General features: G+C 32.6%; 1 protein-coding gene across 2 annotated transcripts; it reads right to left on the bottom strand.

Annotated features, from left to right (window-relative positions):
* Window positions 1–1,376: 1,376 nt before the first annotated feature.
* On the bottom strand, window positions 1,377–17,442 carry LOC143052497 (uncharacterized). 2 transcript variants are annotated; one of them, XM_076225543.1, is made up of 13 exons: window positions 17,345–17,442; window positions 14,291–14,540; window positions 12,271–12,404; window positions 11,423–11,503; window positions 10,750–10,848; window positions 9,317–9,562; window positions 8,056–8,305; window positions 6,799–6,929; window positions 5,533–5,674; window positions 4,499–4,717; window positions 3,408–3,501; window positions 2,510–2,576; window positions 1,377–1,594 (listed from the first exon to the last, which is right to left on the bottom strand). In XM_076225543.1, the coding sequence occupies exons 2-13, from the start codon at window positions 14,538–14,540 to the stop codon at window positions 1,502–1,504; spliced, it is 1,806 nt and encodes a 601-aa protein (XP_076081658.1). In that variant the 5' UTR covers window positions 17,345–17,442; the 3' UTR covers window positions 1,377–1,501. The 2 variants fall into 2 exon arrangements, with proteins under 2 accessions (XP_076081658.1, XP_076081659.1); XM_076225544.1 differs by having other exon boundaries at window positions 6,799–6,926.
* Window positions 17,443–20,821: the final 3,379 nt, after the last annotated feature.

The raw sequence follows: 20,821 nt of genomic DNA, 5'->3' as shown, positions 1-20,821 counted from the left end.
GAAAAATTACCAAAGTCATGGTTGAAGATGTTCACATATTCTTTGTTAGTTCTTTTAACAAACGACAAAATCGTTTTCGTCGGGAAAACAAGAAATATTATAAAACATATAGTAAACGTGTCTGGGTAAACATTAAAGAAACGAAACTTTGATAGATCAATCATTTGAATTTTGACTGAAATTCTTCCATTTATTTTATAATTAGCGGATTTAAAATCTATTTTTTTCCTTTTGTGTCCAACCTGGTGCATGAATATTTCGGGAACGAAACTGTACCATTTTAGTTAATCTACGCTTGTGACAATTTGTGAAGACCGAAAATTTATTTTATACCACCTGCTATACCTGATGACTAATTACAAATTATATGACAAGTCATTTGGCTACCAAATAAAATACAGAATATTCATAAACGTAAATTTCACGTTACCCTTCCTGATTTACTCTACACAGTGAGGTTTGTCATTTATGTGGTCCCATTTACTGGCTTCGTGTTGACCATTGGTCGTAGTATACCGTTGCATATGTCACTGTCCATGACGTAGTCTGAAACGATGGCATACACCGGATTTGCGAAACTGTTGTCATGGAACATGGCTCAAGCTGTTTGTCTTCAGCGTGCGCAGTCGAACTTGTTTTTTTCCGCTCATCAAGCTTCTACTATGTACAGTGAAACCTGTCCAAACCAAACACCCCCGGGACTTTGCGTTTTGTTAGGTTTTTATAGGTCTTCGGATTGAAGATGTAAACGGAAGTCGACACCAAAATAATTTTGGCACTCACTGACAAGGGACGATAGGTGACACAACAGACAACAATTTATTTTGATGATGATTTAGATTGAAATGTAAAAATCTAGTAAAATGAAGATAGACGTATTGGTCTTTTTTTTATATAACTCAAACGCCACTCCGTCAATCATATCGTTGGTTTTGCCTTTTCTTTGTGCACCATCTGCATCTAACACTACGGCTAGTCTACAGACTGTGACGTCTTCGCTCATTGATGAAGGCCGTATGGTGACCTAAATTTGTCAATTTCTGTATCATTTGGTCTCTTGTGAAGAGTTGTTTCATTGGCAATCACACCACATCTTCTTTTATATATATACAATATTTAAAAAAAGTATGGACGAGAAAGTATGTGTTCAATAGTAAAACTTAAAACATTTTTCTATTATATTGACCTATATGATTGCGAGGAGAAAATAAATAATTTGATGTTTCATGCAATATCCTCAGATGGTATAGTATCATTCCTGTTAAACCCAGCACACATACATTGGCTAGCTCTGCTAGATAACCTATCCACAATTACAAGGATGAATTGGAAATTTTTTAGGCTTTTGAAATATTTATACATTTAACTACAAACAATTTGAGCGAGATAGGTTTTTTATTAATCAAATATAGCATATTTTGTTTAACATTTAGTATTAAACGATTGACAAAAATGCACTGTTTGTATAACGTTGCTGCTGGAAAAATCATTATGTTGTTGGTCACAATTTTTCAAGAGCTGCAGTAAAGTTGAGTGTTTCACCAACGCTGAGTTTTAACTTTCTACTAAGCATTTTAAAATAACATTCTGGTGCCTGTAAAATATTAGTCTATAAATGTATATTTCTGCTGAAAATCGGATGTTAATTATTCAAAAGTATCAGAATTGTTGTTTATAGTTTGTCTTCTGGTCACTTCCTCTTTTCCATGACGTTATCATTCTGTGTTCGACTTATGAGTTTAGATATATCTTTGGAATCTTTCTTCTCACTTTTCAAACCATCACGTGTTCTCTTGATGACGGTAAAACCAGAAAAGCGCTTCAGACAAGTAATTTAAAATGTGTATTGTTTTTTTTGTTTTTTTTTTTTTACTAGAACTTTATCGATACCCTACAGATTTACCAATAGTCATCAAGGGTTTGATCATCTTCGGTCATGATTTCTTATATTTTTTAATTTTCGGCTGGTAAATTAAGACATTACTTAGACACTACGATCTCCTACTCCCTCAGACAACAGATCTACAAAATGTTTTGGTTTGACCGTTCTTTGATTAAGATCAAACTTCGAACTTTCATAACCGCCACTATTACGGTGCATGCATAAGAGCCGGTACTGTCTTGAAAAAAAACGAACATTAATAATTATTATAAGAACCAATGAATACAAACAATAACAGTCCAAAGAGCCTGATATTCAGTGGTTGTCTGTTGCTGTATATCATTTTTTTTTTTTCGTTCATTGTTTTGTACATTATTTTTCTTGTATGAATTGTTTGATATTATTTTAAATCTGTCAATATATAGATTTTACTTATAGTTGAAGACCTTACTGTGACCTATAGTTGTTAACCTATATGTCATTTAATTTCTGGTTTGGTAGTCTTCTTATTGGCAACACAGTTTGTAACCCAGATTTGTTTTCTCTCAATCCATATGACTTTCGAACAGAGCTATACTACTGTTGCTTTTATATACCACATCTTCCTATATATACATGTATACTCACATCATGTCGCATATACTTTAGTTGTAAAAGTCCGTCACCATTAACATCTTCAAAATGATGACAACATCTATAAAAACAGTGTTTTAATTGGTGAATTCACTCAGTTTAATCGAGACAGAATTTAGTTTTCCGAAATAAAGTTTATCGTTGTATAAATACATGTATATAATTCGTCTGTCTATCAAGGAACAACTTAACGACAATAAGCAATAATTTTACACAAAATATCTAATTTCTAAGCCATTTAAACGTCGCTAGTTTATAATCTGATGAACTCTGGATAAAATTGTACACACAACACTTTTAAATAGATAACGACGACAGAAGATATTGAAATTCAACAATGAGATGAAATTATTTTCATTTGACATTACTGAATTTGTACGTGTGTCTTTTCCACACCGTTACAATTGAATGCAAGTACAATGAGACGAGTCTGTCAGAAATCGATGTTAAAATACTGACTGGATTTTTATCACTGTCGTTGCTGACCCCTTAAATCAGAATTGACAAAAACATAATATAATTGGCTGTAAAAAGGGTATATTATTATTGTTATGTCTTTCCAATTCAAGAATCCTTCAATTATGGTTAACTTAAGTTAACAAGAGTCATCCTTATTTCACGTGTGTTTTACCTTTGTAATCATTCGCGATCTTGGAGGGGCCTAGTTTGGGAAAATCAAGGAAAATCCTTCATCTTTTGTGTTTTACATACCTCTTTTTGTTTGTTATTTTGACGTCACTATCACCAACTAATAGATCAAATACATATACGTTTGCATTTACCTATTCTCTTAAATGTCAATTATAACTCAAAGATCGATACACGTGTTACATAATAATATTCTATCCATCAACCAATGCAATCAGAGGTCTTTTTTCATAAAAGTACTTACTTTTCTAATTTATTTGTGATCAGCCATTGGTTCACATCATCAGTTGTAGATATCTTTAGTTTCGTCGATGATATAGATTCCACAGGTGTCGCAACTACAACAAAAATAGATAAAATATGTAGTTATATCATGTTTTTTTTGAATGCCTTCAATCACTATCTAAATGCAGTGTTACATGTTAACGCATGGTGCAAGTAGGTCCATGTAGGACGAATTTTTATTCATTTAACACATTCATACTTGGATACTTGTATGATGTATTTAATACTTAAATAAAAAACACATTTAATACATGAATACATTATTTAATTCTTGATTATTAAATACAAATGTTTTGTAAACCTTTAATAATTCATTTTGTTAATGATTAAAATTTTATAAAAAAATATTTTACATTCGGAAAAAGCATAACATTTAATCCAACTGGCAACGAAATTTAACTGACTACGTGGGATAATTTCAGACTGCAAGGTGACTACCAGAACTGCAATCCTTATTGAAATGATGCTATTCTTATTATCCCCAACCCAGAAATATAACTACTCGTAATAGAGGTAGATAGAGGATTTCACATTTTTAGTTATTTTGTGCCTTTGTGTGCGTCTTTGTTACATTTGTTTGTTTTTATAATGATTAAAATTATAACACAATGCTGACTGGTGTACCTCTATTTTTGACATTTTTACCTAGTGTTTCTGGGTTTTTTTGTTTTTTTTTGTTCATGCATTGTCAATATAAAGGAATTTGATGCGACTGTCAAACAAGTGAGAGGTTAAGCTAGCTATAAAACCAGGTTCAACCACAATTTTCAAAATAGAAAAATCCCTGTACAAGTCAGGAATATGACAGTTGTTGTCCATTCGTTTGATGTGTTTGAGCTTTTGAATTTGCCATTTGATTAGGGACTTGCCTTTCTGAATTTTCCTTGCAGTTCATTATTTTCCTGTTTTTACTTTTTGTTGATTGTCGTGTTGTCAGTTTCGTTTGAATAATTTTTTGAAGTGCAGTCGTGGTGTTGGATAGGATAGTGAATTATCGATATAATTTTATTGACATAAGTGAACATGCTGAGCTGTATACTTGTTAATTACCAATGGCTGTTTCCTGGTTTGTTTCCTCATTTCCTAACATTTTATGTGCCTGTAGTTCTTTGATTAGTTCATTCCATTTTGGTTCAAACTGGTATTTTCCACTAAAGTCTATAAATAGTTTTGTTCCTAGCAGAGCCCCTAACCAGCCATCAGGTTTATAATATTTTTGAACCATCAATGGAATATACTCTTTGCCGCATCTATATGTGTACTCTGATTCTGAAAGTCAATCAAGTGACACTTATATTATATTTAGCATATAGTGTGTTTAACTAGCTTTTCTACCTCAGAAATAGATTACTTAAGCTGAATTTGACAAAACGTTTAGGAAGTTTGATCCTTAATCCTCTTCAACTTCGTACTTTGTTATGCCTTTATAACTTTTTTGAATTCTAGCGTCACTGATGAGTCTTTTGTAGACGAAACACGCGTCTATCGTAAATACAAAATGTAATCCTGGTTTCTATGATGAGTTAACTTACTAATGCATTAAATGGAATATTGCATGATCTTAGAATAGAATAAAATAGCTTTGCCTGTAGATACGGGTCTCGTCGGATCAAACTATTTTTAAAAAAAAGGTATTTATATGTGTTTATTATTCATCAGACTGAATTGTAGAAAATGCCTTGTGTGTTGCGTTTTATGAGTAAAAATTACTTTTTTCATTTATTTCAATGTTTGACTTACAGAAAGAGGTAATCAAAAATTCAAAGACTCCAATGGTCAGGTTGTTGTCTCTTTGACACATTCCCCATATCCATTCTCAATTTCAATGGTTTTAATCACGTTTCTTTTTTTGTTGTCAAGTTCGGTTTGTAGTTTGACTAGTACCTCTGGAAAGGATTATGGGTTGAATGGTATTTAAAAACAAGAATTGCAGATATTTGCTTTTATAGTAAGCTATGTGTTTTGTTCATTGTTGAAGGTTGTAAATTGAACTATAGTTTGGTGTCTGGTGGAGATATAATAATACACAGATAAGGGGATATTTTATCGTGAATTCTTACTTCGGGAGTGTGTTTAGCACTAACCTAATCGACAGTTAGGACTATGTTTATAACTCTCTGACATACATATAAGTACAAGTGCTGCATTCTCTACCGCCTCAGCCATGGCTTGTAAAGTAGATCCTCTCATTTGTTCTGTGTCAATCCATATTGGTAGCCCTTTTTCCTAAAACAAGTGAATTGAGATTAAGTTTTCAATATTCATCATTTTTAATTATCTTATATGTCAGTCTCAGCCACGTATACTTTAATCGTTTTTGTTCTTGTTCAATTAGCTTATATATATAAAAATAAGATGTGGTATGATTGCCTATGAGACAACCCTCCACAAGAGACCAAAATGACACAGCAATAAACAACTATAGGTCACTGTACGGCCTTCAACAATAAGCAAATCCCATACCGGATTGTCAGCTATATATGTGTTAGTCCTATCTACTTATATCTTAAATTTTGTTATGCCATAAGTATGTTAGTTTTAGAGGTCGTTTATTGAATTTTTACAGGTTTGGTAGTTCAATGATTGTCAGATGTGTCATAGATCACCTGTCCATGCTAGTTATCACCATAAAATTGTTTCTGCTCTGTTTGTGACCGTCGTCCAAAAATTTATATATAATTATTATATACATCATCTACTCAGAAATCACATTTTGCTCAGAAATCACATTTTGCATAATTAATATTTGACAGGCTGTTTATTAAGAAAAAATCGAAGTGTCCAGATTTACTGCAAACAATGACCGACAGAGATGGTCTTTAGCTTCTGGTTGACCAATTTAAAAAAAAATCCATTCTTCGGAAATAGCTTGTAGACTTGTTTTTAAACTTTAGGGACTAAAAATTTGAAGACCCTCTACGAAACTTAACATTGCAATGTTGGTTAGATGGAAAGATTGTGAGCCCTAATGACACATAGTTCAATTTGAAACCCTATGGAAAAATCACATTTCCATTATACCCTCTGAAAGTAATTCGGGAATTATTACAAGATTTTAAAGAATTAATGAATTACATTAACATAGGCACGGGAGTTGGTCTTCGGTTAAGTGATGGTAATTTGAAAACAAATATTCCCCATTGATAACAACAGCAATGTGTTTTAAAACACAAATCATGAGTCGGGTGTATCTTTGGTCTATTTCTTTTATTGTGTCACTTCTTTCATATAATGTAAAGTCTTTTATCTATTGTCAAGGAATAATACATGTTATGATACCACTTGGTTTTTTTTCTAATGTGCAGATATTTCTTGGTTTGTTTTGCATATATTTCAATGGATTAAACTACCTGTAAAAGATCTTTCAGTTTTAAAACAATTTCTTTTTCCTTCCATGAATAGCTAATAAATAAATGTTTGTCTTGCTGTTTTCCTGTTTTAAATTTACTCGGCTTTTCTTCGGCAAAATACTGATTTTCTGCTATAAAAACAATATGTGGTTAGATGTAACAATATACATGTTGAAACAAGTCAATTATTCACTATACTATCATTATTACATCACATCAATCAATTGGCTTCGATATATGTCAATATACTAGTAATAGGCAACATATCAAGTGAGCGAGTACTGCAAAGTAAAGGCATTCAGTTCAGAGACGGTCCAATACCATATATAAACTTGTATGGTTTTATAAATAAGTATTATTGAGTTGACGCGATGGTACTGTTTTGTTTTATCTACCAAAGTAGTAAGTGTCACGTGTTTCTTATGAAATTGATTTCAAAAACAACTCCTGTAATAATCTCGTCTAATACTAAGAATCTTCCTCAAGTTTGGAAGATCATATATATATATGTGTGTATCGCTATTTTTCAAGTCAACTTAAATGATACATTAGCTCATGGAATCATTGCACTTTTATAACACAGAAATTATTACGGTCAAAATACACAAAATGAAATCATTGCAACGGATATATAAAAGAAAAAAACACCAACACGAAAGCTAAACGGGGAACAATTGATTTTTTTCCTCGATACTCACGGATACTAACATTTACTGAATTTCATTCTTTTTATAACAAACCAGGACAATATTTGATAGGAGTGTTGCATTATTTTGTTTTTGAAATGGAGCAAAAACTTCAGAACTTGTTTATAGCATCCAGCGTTATCGTCATTCTTCATGCAACTTATGGAAATTCAGCACCCTTTCCGAATAATTCTGAAAATAACATTTCCATGTGTTTCCAAATGTTATATTTGTTATTCTCGTGGGATTTTGTCTGATGCTTGGTCCGTTTCTGTGTGTGTTAGTTACATTGTAGTGTTGTGTCGTTGTTCTCCTCTTATATTTATGCGTTTCCGTCAGTTTTAGTTTGTTACCCCGATTTTGTTTTTTGTCCATGGATTTATGAGTGTGAACAGCGGTATACTACTGTTGCCTTTGTTTGTATACACAATGCAGTGTATTTTTCTAAAGCGTACGTGGGAAAACTAAATAAGCAACAAATGCTAAAGTATTTTTAAGATTGCCAGAAATATAAAAAATAAAGGATCGAGACATATTTGACACTTTTACAAAAATTGAACAAGTACAATACCTTCTACTTTATTATTACATCTTTGTTCAATATTATATAGTAGCCCCTTGACGTTACTCCTTACGGCTTTATCTGATGATTTCGACAAAATCTCTAATTTGTCTAGCAACGCTTTTGAGGATTTTACTTCCTTGGCAACGTCATCATCAAAAGTCATTGTCCACAAAACTCTTGCTGTTAATGCTTGTTCCTCCGGTTTATCAAGATCTAAGATGGTCTGAAATATTGGTAATGCACCAGCTTCTAAAATCTGAAAAATGACATAATTGAATAGATAATTTGTTTTTTGAATAAACATGAAAAACAAATTTTCGTTCTTTCGAACGTTTGGTTAGGTGCAATTTAACTGTCAGTGAAATGAAAATCATACATTGTATTTATTTTATTCAAAAGAGCATTGTTCATAGAGGACGATACCAAAATAGTGATCGTTCGTACCGGCTTTATGGAAATATAATGTTGTCATTTTCCATATAGTTAATTTCTCTTTTCTGAACAACTATATCCTTCATCACCTTCATTTGCTGTACATAATTCAGAGATGTTTAGGGAGCTACCATTTGATTTTTATGGGGGGGGGGGCTAGGATGAAATTTGAAAAAAATAGGCAGGACAGGAGATTTGAGTAAAAAAAAAGGCAGGATGAGACACTTGCAAAAAAAAAAAAGTCAGGACGACAATTTAGGTAAAAAAAAGTCAGGATAAACCGAACAGAGTGAAAAATAAAAAGGCAGGACAGAGATTACAGCTAAAAAAAAATGCAGGACAAAAGTTTTCATCCCCCCCCCCCCCCCCATAAAAATCAAATGGTAGCTCCCTTAGTTCACGGTGAATTTTGAACAACTTCAGTTATAACGTTTATAAATACGTCAAGAATATATTCAATTAAAATGTGTCATCAAACAATAATTTATTGTCGAAAGGCATAATCCATTGATCGATCGTTAATACGTTTTATAACAAATCAACGTATACATAGAGTTGTACTGTCTGTTTTGATATTGGCCCTTACCTTTGACAATGTTTGAATTGTTACAGCATTTTATCAATTATTCATACGTTGTATGAGAAAAGGACGAAAGATACCAGAGGGAGAGTCAAACTCATAGATAGAAAATAAACTGACAACGCCATGGCTAAAAATAAAAAGACAAACAGACAAATAATAGAACAGAAGACACAACATAGAAAACTAAAGACTAAGCAACACGAACCCCACCAAAAACTAGGGGTGATCTCATACAGGTGAATCTAAATTTACCTTCTTTTTATTTGGATCAGCGCTTGCTAATTTTTCTATCCCTTCCATCAGTTCTTTTAGTTCAGCTCCACCGTAACAATAACTGCAGCTTTCTGTGGCCTTTTGTACGTATTTAAGTATAGAAGAAATAACTCCTTTAGTATCTACTAGCATGTGAATTTCGCTATCATTACAAGTCTGAGCTGCTCCTATGAATGCGTAGATCTTTAGTCGTTCGTCCTTAGAATCGAAGAAGGGCACCAATGCCTACAGATGTTGCAGAAAAGAAGTGAGATTTAGTTGTGTATATAATTTGAGTCGAAAAAGTTCTATGCTGCACTACATGTGTCCTCTATAGAATGTTTGGTTTTGGTTCATTTTGTACTTGTGTTAAATTGTCTGTGATTATACTAGCTTTCTAATAATTGGAAAGTGCAGCGACTATCTATATATAATATTTATACTGCTTATAAAAGGTTTTTCTAAAATCTACAACGGTTGTGTAGTGGACGTTTTATTGTTTTGTTTGTTAGAAATATAACAAAATCTCTACAGAAAGACGCATTGAAAAGCACAAAAACTTACTTACTATGTGCAAAAGTCATAAAGATTCTTGTCTCTGTTTTATATCAATTCTGCGTATCTGCTTTTCTTCAAGATTTGATTAAAGTAGGAGATATAATAATAAATACGAGCCATGATTTACCCCCTAAACATACTAAGATAAATATAGATTCTACCACTGCATCGAGTGTAATACGATATTTATCCACTCGAGACAGTTAAATTTTCAAACTTAAAACGCGAGGCTTGTCCGAGCGTTTTAAATATTTAAAATTTAACTGTCGAGAGTGGATGAATATCGTACTACACGAGATTTGGTGGTGGAATTTGTTTCTCTAATGATTTTCTAACATTATGAAGGCAATCTTATTCCTTCTTTTCGAATGATCTGCAAAAAGATGTGTTCTTTCTATGTGATGTCATCAGGCATGGTTGCCTTTTTTTCATGCTGTCACAATAGGAAATTCAGAGGAAAGCAAGAACATTCGATGTCATAATCGGATTTTAACCAATGAAGTACTGAGATCAAACGTACCACACTTTGATTAAATTTTGTTTATACAATGGGTGCAGAAAGGGATAAATTGACGAAGAATTTAAAGAAATACAATTTTTACATTCTGTCAAAATTATATTAGATGTCGGTAAGTGATATACTATGTAACTGATGTTAAGCAAACAAGCTATGTATTTTGGGGCCCTTTGTACATTGTAGCTTGCTTTCAGGTATGAGACAATGCTCCGTATTGACGACTGTGCTGTGACCTATAATGGTTTACTTTTTCCACAATTGTGAATTGGATAGAGAGTTATTTCATTGGCATTCATACCAAATGTTCTAATATCTAAATCAAAAATGTAAAGTGACTACACCATAAAGACCCTCTTACCTCAGCTGTCTTACTTTCACTAAAATACTGCGGTACTGAAGTCAAGCGACCTATGTTATGTAAAATGGCTACAACACTCAACATGAAGGAATAGATATGCTGAAAAATAAATCAAGAGTATAACTCATATACCAGTTGTACTATGGAATATTAATTTTAAGATTATTGAATTTCAAACGGCTGCAGAATGTCGAAATGACTCTATTATATCAAGATAAGTGAGTTATCTGAAGAGGGAAATAGAACTTGATATGTCATATTATGTTTTCTGTGTCCAAGATTTATGTTCCCCGGAAAGCATGTCATGCGTTTAGAAACGGGAACGTAAACTGCAACAGAACACCATCGATACAGTAGCTGGCTAATAACAGAGAAACGAAAATAAACAGGGGGACATTCAAACTCATAAGTCGAAAAAAAACTGACATTGACATAGCTAAAGATGAAAAAAAGACCAACAGAAAAACAATAGTACATAAAACACAGCACCGAAAATTAAAAAAAAGGAAAAATACTTACATGAGGAACACCCCTACACAAGACCTTTCTTATGTTAACTATGTTTTTTTAATGGCCAACTATCTTTGCTAACTTTAAATATAAGTATGATTAGGCATGTTTGTCATACATGTATGTATAATAAATGAATATTTAGTTATTAATAAGTTAATACCTCGTTCTGTAATAATTTGAGGAATGGCTTAAATCTACAAATGTCCGTTAACAATGAGATACCACCAGCTTCTGCAATCGCCTGTAACGGTATTGGACAAAATACAAAACATGCAAATAATTCGTTTCTTAAGATATTGTCATGTTATTACAAAATTAATAGAAAGAACAAAGAAAGAAAGAAAGAAAGAAAGAAAGAGACTGTTCATAAGCAACGCAAAAAGGCGAAAACACTTAAAATATGAAACGGGAAAATGTGAGATACATTTACATACGACAATTATAACTTAAACGCGAATAACTCTATGCCGGTTGATAAGAAATGTCTAATTTGTCTATGAAGTAAACGTTAAAAAAAATATAACTGCACTATAAATGTGTGCATTTACCCATGCAGTATTAATGGCAGGAGCCCTATATTTTTCGTGTTTGTTTAGTGTCACTCTAGCATACTGGTAAAGAATCTATCGCTGGTCATGTTGCTCCCACAAAATGCACCACGTTAAAAAATACTATTGAAGTTGATTGTCAAAACAGTTAAAATGTGTAAAAACCGATTGCAATCTATTACCTCTCAATGGCATATTCAGACAGTGTAAAAAATGAATGATTTGTTTTGTTGTAGTCTTATAAGAAGGTCTCCGATTAACCAAAACATTATCTACATGTATATTCATTACTCTAATAGGTATAAATGCGCGCGCGTATTAATAAACATTAAAGTTCATACGGCAAACTTTGACTTATCTAACATGTTAGATGTACGTTAGCGGAATCTGCCAAAGTTTTCCGATTGTCTTCAAATTTAATCAAGGAAGTCTTTCGTCTAATCAATGTAAAATTACTTACTACTCCAACGCCTTTTAAAAAATTGGTGACGTTCATGATACATGAGACTATTCCTATATTCAGGTCACGTGTCTCGTCATCTTTGAAAAGTAAGTCGTTGTAATCTTTAAATTTCATTAGTTCTAGCATTGTTTCTGAAAAATAATTTAATAGAGAATAAGATGAATAATGTATAACAGAAGCAATGATTCTTTCTTTTGTAAGACCTCGCGGCTTTTATATCGGAACAGTGGGATGAAAATAGTTCTGACATAAACATATATGTTAAAATTGAGAATGGAAATGGGAAATGTGACAAAGAGACAACAACCCGACCATAGAAAACAAGAATGTGTCCAAAGTACACGGATGCCCCACTCGCACTATCCTTTTACATTTTCCATGGACCGTGAAATTGGGTAATTATATAATTTGGCATTAAAATTAGAAAGATCATATCATAAGCAACAAGTGTAGTAAGTTTCAAGTTGATTGGACTTCAGCTTCATCAAAAACTACCTTGACCAAAAACTTTAACCTGAAACTCCCACTTTCATTTTCTATGTTCAGTGGACCGTGAAATTGGGGTCAAAAGTCTAATTTGGCTTCAAAATTAGAAAGATCATCTCATAGGCAACAAGTGTACTAAGTTTCAAGTTGATTGGACTTCAGCTTCATCAAAAATTACCTTGACCAAAAACTTTAACCTGGACGGACGAACGGAACCACAGACGGACGGACGGACGGTACAACGGAGCCACAGACCAGAAAACATAATGCCCCTCTACTATCGTAGGTGGGGCATAAAAACAACAGCAGAAGGTCACCAACAGGTCATCAATGTAGCGAGAAATTCCCGCACCCGGAGGCGTCCTTCAGCTGGCCCATAAACAAATATATACTAGTTCAGTGATAATGAACGCCATACTAATTTCCAAATTGTACACAAGAAACTAAATTAAAATAATACAAGACTAACAAAAGGCCAGAGGCTCCTGACTTGGGACAGGCGCAAAAATGCGGCGGGGTTAAACATGTTTGTGAGATCTCAACCCTCCCCCTATACCTCTAGCCAATGTAAAAAAGTAAACGCATAACAATACGCACATTAAAATTCAGTATTTTTCATAACAAAGATTGCAGAATAAAACTGCCAATTTTGCAATAACTATAATCATCTTGTAGAAAGTAAACAGACAATTGCTTTAACTAAATTTTTCTCGATTGACAAAAAAAATGATAATGGAAATGGGGAATGTGTCAAAGAGACAACAACCCGACTAAAGAGCAGATAGCAGACGAATGCCACAAATGGGTCTTCAATGAAGCGGAAAAAAAACTCCTGCACCCGGAGGCGTGCTTTAGCTGACCCCTAAAGAAATGTATACTAGATTAGTGATAATGGACGTTATACTAAACTCCGAAATATACACAAAAGAAACTAAAATTAAAAATCATACAAGACTAACACATGCCATAGTCTCCTGACTTGGGACAGGCGCAAAATTGAAGCGGTGTTGAAATTGTACATGTTTTCTGAAATTTCAACCCTTCCCTATACCACTAGCCAATGTAGAAAAAATAAACACACAACAATTCGCACAGTAAAACTCAGTTCAGAAGGAGTCCCGAGTCCGATGTCAGAATAGGTAACGAATGAAACAAAACAAAATGACAATGATACATAAATTAACATAAATTAACAAAGGACTACTAGCAATTACTAATGCCAGCTTCAGCCTTCAATTAAACTGATTGAAAGATAATGTTTTCATCATATGAATATCAAGCACAATCCTTCCCGTTAGGGTTTCAGTACTATAACATCATAAAATAAACGAGAAGAACATAGCCCGTATCATGCCAACATCTGGTTTTAGAATAAATGTGTTCACTTCCGATGCAAAGACCCTATAAGTGAATCAATATCAAAGCTGAAATATGCAATCTTTAATGACCTGACAACAGTATCGGAACTATATCCCTTCTTAATAAGTCTGTTTAAAGGTTTTGTTTGCTTTTTAGAAAATATTGTACTTACCAAAAACTTTAGTCTTAACTAGAGCTTTGTCATAGTTCTTTGACTGCTTCGTGTCGTCACCGTACACAGCGAGCATGATCCTCTCCACACATTCTAATTTCTGATGACTCTCGCCATGCCGTAGAATAGAATTGATGGTTTCTAAAGTCGAACATAACGTTTTCCTGTCGGCTGTCACATCTATGGTAGGAATAATTGCTGCTGTGGATTTTCCGGTATCTTGATCTTTTGGTGGCTTTATGCTAAACATCTGAAAATTTAAACAAATTCTCAACTTATAGTTTTTAAACTTTGATTATTTGTTATTAATTGAAACATATGAGTGTCTGGATTTCCTTCATTTCTTTTTCTTTCTTGGTCAGATATTCTCTATTCTTTCTTGGTTAATTATTCTTTATTCCTTATATTTCAATATCCCATCATGTTAAGGTATAACAACTAAGTAGACTGCCTTTGAGTTTTCTGCTCTTTTGACGGCTTTATGTTAAACATCACGGAAGATTAAAAAAAACTGTGAAAACTGATACCTTTATGTTTGGATTCGGGTTTTTCTTTAATGTATTCTTTGATAATTTATGTATTTTATCTTTATTCTTTACATTTGTTATCCCTTATTCACAATTCATTAGAGTTTAGCACCATATTATTCTTTATTCTTTGTTTTCTTGTTGATATTTCTGTACACTTCGCCCATTATTATTTGTTCTGTAGACCTCATCTAGACCCTCATTCTTCTAAACCAAATAATAGTTGGGAACAGTCATTATATATGTTCCTAAGTATAGTTTACTAAATTTGGCTTGTTTGTCATATTGACTAAGATGCACTTATATCAACCAAACTTATTTGTGACAGTGTACATGGAAATTAAGTGTAAAGGAACGCAACAGCGTTTTTATTTTTGTTCATCGGCTAGTAATCAGAATGAGACATTCACAATGTAATAAATCCGCTCGTTTCTCTGTAAGTTTGATACGACCCGTAGCACCGGTTTCATCAAAATGCTTTTGATCACGCTACAAGTCATAGATAAATCTAAGAAATAGCATCATAAGTTGTCCATCAATCTCCCGGTTACATCAATGTATATATTTAGCAATATAATCATATTCAGGACAATTGATTTCCGTAGACTACATAACTATTTCAATAACCAAACTTTCGGAATGGACCTTGTGCACCGTTCAGGGTCAGCATAGGACCTATCATTGGCTATATATTATACTTAATGCTGTTACACTAGTCATTTATATGACCCTTTTAGTTGACTGTTCGGTGGAAGTCAAGGGCTCCGTGTGGAAGGCCGTACTTTGACTCATAATGGTTTACTTTTTACTTATTCACTTATTGTGACTTGGATGGAGAACTTTTTCATTATATTAACACTCATATATACCACATTTCCTTATATATAATAAATTCCAAGTTAGTTGGACTCTATTGAAATGTTGTTTCATTAGCACTATTGAATGTCCTTTTTTTTTTATCTTTCGCCTTTCTGTTAACAATCATATCACATTTCCTTGTTTTATATTACAAAACAAAACTAGGAAAATAAAGAACAATCATGGAATTTATTCCATGACTTCAATTAACCATAACTGTAAATGTATAAGAGCATATATCTGAAGCGCGAAAACAATTCGACGGCCTCCACGCAAATATACACTTTAAGAACTATAAGTGTAAATATTTGTTTTTAAATAAGTCTTGGCGTTAGTATATTTGCTTGATTTATATGTACAAAATAAGATATTAGGTTAGTGTCAGTTATACAACGTTACATTCCACCAATAAGACCTCTATTGCCATTGACAGACAGGTGCCCTAACTACATTTCAAGCTGAAAGGCACAAGTCCAAACAAGTTGTGTACATAAAAACAACTATCGTACTTTGAGCTATAAGTGTTTCTTTTTTACACATTGTTACTTGGACAAGAGTGGTCTCATTGGCACTGACGAAACATCTCCTTATGTCTATATACATGTACATGTAGTAAATGGCATGGTTGTTAGATGACTTTTTAATAAAGCGAGTAAATAGCGACAATAAAGTGACTAACAACGAACTAGATTTTGTCTATAACAGCTGCCGGGTAAGAAAGACTTAAAAATCATTTTTGTTTAGCGAGCAACTTGTTATATCTACAATGGTCGGTAGAAATTGTATACGCTCAATTGTACAATAAATTCAACATAATATAAAAAAAGAAGTGGTATTACATGTATTGTCACTGAGACAACTCTCCTCAAAAGATCAAATCACACAGAAATAAACAACTATATATGTCATCGTACGGCCTTCAACAATGAACAAAACCCATAACACTTTTGATTAAGGTAAAGAAGTTGCAAGATGACTTGTTCATGTAAATATATAATATGTCTGTTGTTAAGGACTATTATAGTCCTTTCTTATTTATGTCGATTGGTAATATTTACACATTATCTCACTTCTTAATCGACAATTTTGCATGCTCTATTTTCAATTTTGTTCAAAATAACGCATACTGTACCTTTGTTAAATTGTGCATGGAAATGGGGAATGTGCATTTCACTAGATATATGCGTTAAAGAAGAATGAGTTTGATGATAAATGCCACCCATGATCGTATTGCACCGCATGTTCAGTGTTTTATGACTGTCTTTTACCAATGTGTAGCGGTTTTTCTTTGACATAGAGAGGGGCATAACCTAGAATTTCTACAATTCCCTTTCTCTAATTTCTTCCTCGCTATTTTTTATATTATTGAAAACTGTCAGTTTACTTTCCTCCTCTCTTAGTTATAGCAGTTAAATTGTTAAAGGGGCAAAAAAAAAAAAAAAGGAAATTAGGAAGGGACATGTAGCCATGCAAGTGAAGGCATAACCGTACACGCCAGAAAATTCGTTATACTTTAACATAAGACAGTTACGTCCCTTTGTTTTCCATAGATACACGTCAACAATAATTATCAGATATGAAATAATAATGCATAAATAATAATGCCATAAATTTGCCATAGCATTGTCACTTTTGAGCATGCATTGTCATAATGTGTATTTCCACTCACCTTGATTTATAAAATGTTCCGAGTGTGTTGTAAATAAATATTTACCCCATTATATCACATTTAAACACATAAGCAAATCGATCTTAATTATTGATAAACATGATTTTAGGTCAGGTAATCTATTTTTAAATTTTTAAATAAATATGTTGACGTGACGAATTTAAAGAGAATATTAGAATTCTAAAAAGTTAATGATGTACGGTATTCGGTTTCGAATGAATGATTCTTAAGTTGGAGTGAATGTATTCATAGAGGGACATTTTCAATATCTCCTGTTTTGTTCTTAATTTTGGTCTGTGGTGTATCTTTTTCCTCTTTCTGTCATTAATTTATGCGCCCTTTTTTTACTGTGAATTGCTCTCATGATATATATTTTCTAACTTTTTTTTTATAAATGTACATTTTCTGAGAAAAGTGCTACCGAATATTGTAAAACTTCACATTTGATATTGGACATTTTTTTGTGAAATAAAAGATTCCGTGTCTTATTAATGCCATACAAATAATGTATATAAAGAGAGATTCCAAATGTTCTCTTCTGTTTGTTAGATATGTCAACTTATATTTGTTCCGCCTTATGTCATAATATCTATAAACAAGAATGTGTCCAAAAGAGGGACGAAAGATAGCAAAGAGACAGTCAAACTCATAAATCTAAAACAACTGACAACGCCATGGCTAAAAATGAAAAAGACAAACAAACAACAGCACACACGACACAACATAGAAAACTAAAGAATAAACAACACGAACACAAAGTACACGGATGCCCAACTTGCTCTATCATTTTCCATGTTCAATGGACCGTGAAATTGGGCACAAATTCTAATTTGGTATTAAAATTATAAAGATCATACCATAGGGAACATGTTTACTAAGTTTCAAATTGATTGCACTTCAACTTCATCAAAAACTACCTTGACCAAACACTTTAACCTGAAGCGGGACAGACGAACGAACGAACGGACGGACGGACGAACGAACGGACGGCGAACGGACGAACTGACGCACAGACCAGAAAACGTAATGTCCCTTTACTATCGTAGTTGGGGCATAAAAAAAGGGAAGACGTGGTATGATTGCCAATCAGACAACTCTCGGCAAGAGACCAAATCACACAGAAATTAACAGTTATAGGTCAATGTACTTCAACAAAGCCCTCACCACATAGTCAGCTATAAAAGGCCGAAAAATCACATGTTTTTAACAATTCATATCAAAAACTCTTAGATGGACACCCCAGGGGAAGAGACCAAGAGGAAGACCCAAAACCACCTGGCGTCGAACAATTGAGGCAGAATATAGGTTTCTGACTGGCAGTCAAATGCAGAATGTGGCGGGGTTACAAAATTTGTTGGCGTCAATCTCTTCACTTAACCAGTGACAGTATTTTACAGTGCATGTAACAGTAAATTTATATATGTGCCTGTCCCAAGTCAGGAGCCTTTGAATTAGTGATTGTCGTTTCTTTTTTGTATATCTAATTTCATATGTTCATTATTTTGTACATAAAGTCGTTAGTTTTCTCGTTTGAATTGTTTTACTGTTGTCATTTTGTGGAATATAAGTATTAGTATAAGCATTTCGTTACAAATGAAAATACTGTAAAATTGGAATTTGTAGATATATTCTAAACGCTACAGTTGCAGGGATTATGGACCAGGTCCTTTTCTTTTATAAACACTATCAAAAGAGGGGCGAAATATACCAGAGAAACAGTCAAACTCATAGATTGAAAATAAACTGACAACGCCATGGCTAAAAATGAAAAAGACAAACAGACAAATAATAGTACATATGACACAACATAGAAATCTAAAGACTAAGCAACACGAACCCCACCAAAAACTGGGGGTAATCACAGGTGCTCCGGAAGGGTAAGCAGTTCAAAGTTCAATTTGACTTTATATAATACGAGACAAAACAGTTCTTGTATATGTGGAACCGATATTAAGGTTGAAAACACAGACATAATTAACTTAAAAGGTATTTTGTATTTAATGAAATTTAATCACCAGTTTTTTTTTTTTTCATTTTAGGTAATATGTGTCCTGACACTTTGGGTAATACAATATTTATTAAAAGAGAAAATTATCAAATGTTAAGGGTTGAATAGACATAATGATTAATGTGGGTCTAGATTGGATCCCATCATGTCTTTTTTGTTTTAAAATTAATTTAATTTTTCTCTTTTATTTTCTTATTTTGACCGTTATTCTCTTTTCTTTAAGCTATTTTTTTCACTAATGTATTCTTATCTTGACCGTTATTCTCTTTTCTTTAAGCTATTTTTTTTTCTGTTATTTTCTGATGTTGACCGTTATTCTCTTTCCTTTAAGCTATTTTTTTCTCTATTATTTTCTTATTTTGACCGTTATTCTCTTTCCTTTAAGCTATTTTTTTTCACTATTCGTTTCTTATTTTGACCGTTATTCTCTTTTCTTTAAGCTATTTTTTTCTCTATTATTTTCTTATTTTGACCGTTATTCTCTTTCCTTTAAGCTATTTTTTTCACTATTCGTTTCTTATTTTGACCGTTATTCTCTTTTCTTTAAGCTATTTTTTTCTCTATTATTTTCTTATTTTGACCGTTATTCTCTTTCCTTTAAGCTATTTTTTTCACTATTCGTTTCTTATTTTGACCGTTATTCTATTTTCTTTATTTAAGGCTATTTTTTTTCACTATTCGTTTCTTATTTTGACCGGTATTCTCTTTTCTTTATTTAAGGCTATTTTTTTTCACTATTCGTTTCTTATTTTGACCGTTATTCTCTTTCCTTTAAGCTATTTTTTTTCACTATTCGTTTCTTATTGTGACCGTTATTCTCTTTCCTTTAAGCTATTTTTTTCTCTATCATTTTCTTATTTTGACCGTTATTCTCTTTCCTTTAAGCTATTTTTTTCACTATTCGTTTCTTATTTTGACCGTTATTCTATTTTCTTTATTTAAGGCTATTTTTTTTTCACTATTCGTTTCTTATTTTGACCGGTATTCTCTTTTCTTTATTTAAGGCTATTTTTTTTTCACTATTCGTTTCTTATTTTGACCGTTATTCTCTTTCCTTTAAGCTATTTTTTTTCACTATTCGTTTCTTATTGTGACCGTTATTCTCTTTCCTTTAAGCTATTTTTTTCACTATTCGTTTCTTATTTTGACCGTTATTCTCTTTTCTTTAAGCTATTTTTTTCTCTATTATTTTCTTATTTTGACCGTTATTCTCTTTCCTTTAAGCTATTTTTTTCACTATTCGTTTCTTATTTTGACCGTTATTCTATTTTCTTTATTTAAGGCTATTTTTTTTTCACTATTCGTTTCTTATTTTGACCGGTATTCTCTTTTCTTTATTTAAGGCTATTTTTTTTCACTATTCGTTTCTTATTTTGACCGTTATTCTCTTTCCTTTAAGCTATTTTTTTTCACTATTCGTTTCTTATTGTGACCGTTATTCTCTTTCCTTTAAGCTATTTTTTTCTCTA

This window comes from Mytilus galloprovincialis, chromosome 11 (genome assembly GCF_965363235.1).
Source record: "Mytilus galloprovincialis chromosome 11, xbMytGall1.hap1.1, whole genome shotgun sequence".
Taxonomy (NCBI): domain Eukaryota; kingdom Metazoa; phylum Mollusca; class Bivalvia; order Mytilida; family Mytilidae; genus Mytilus; species Mytilus galloprovincialis.
The sequence above is the reverse complement of the archived record's forward strand: the minus strand, read 5'-3'. Positions and strand labels throughout refer to the sequence as shown.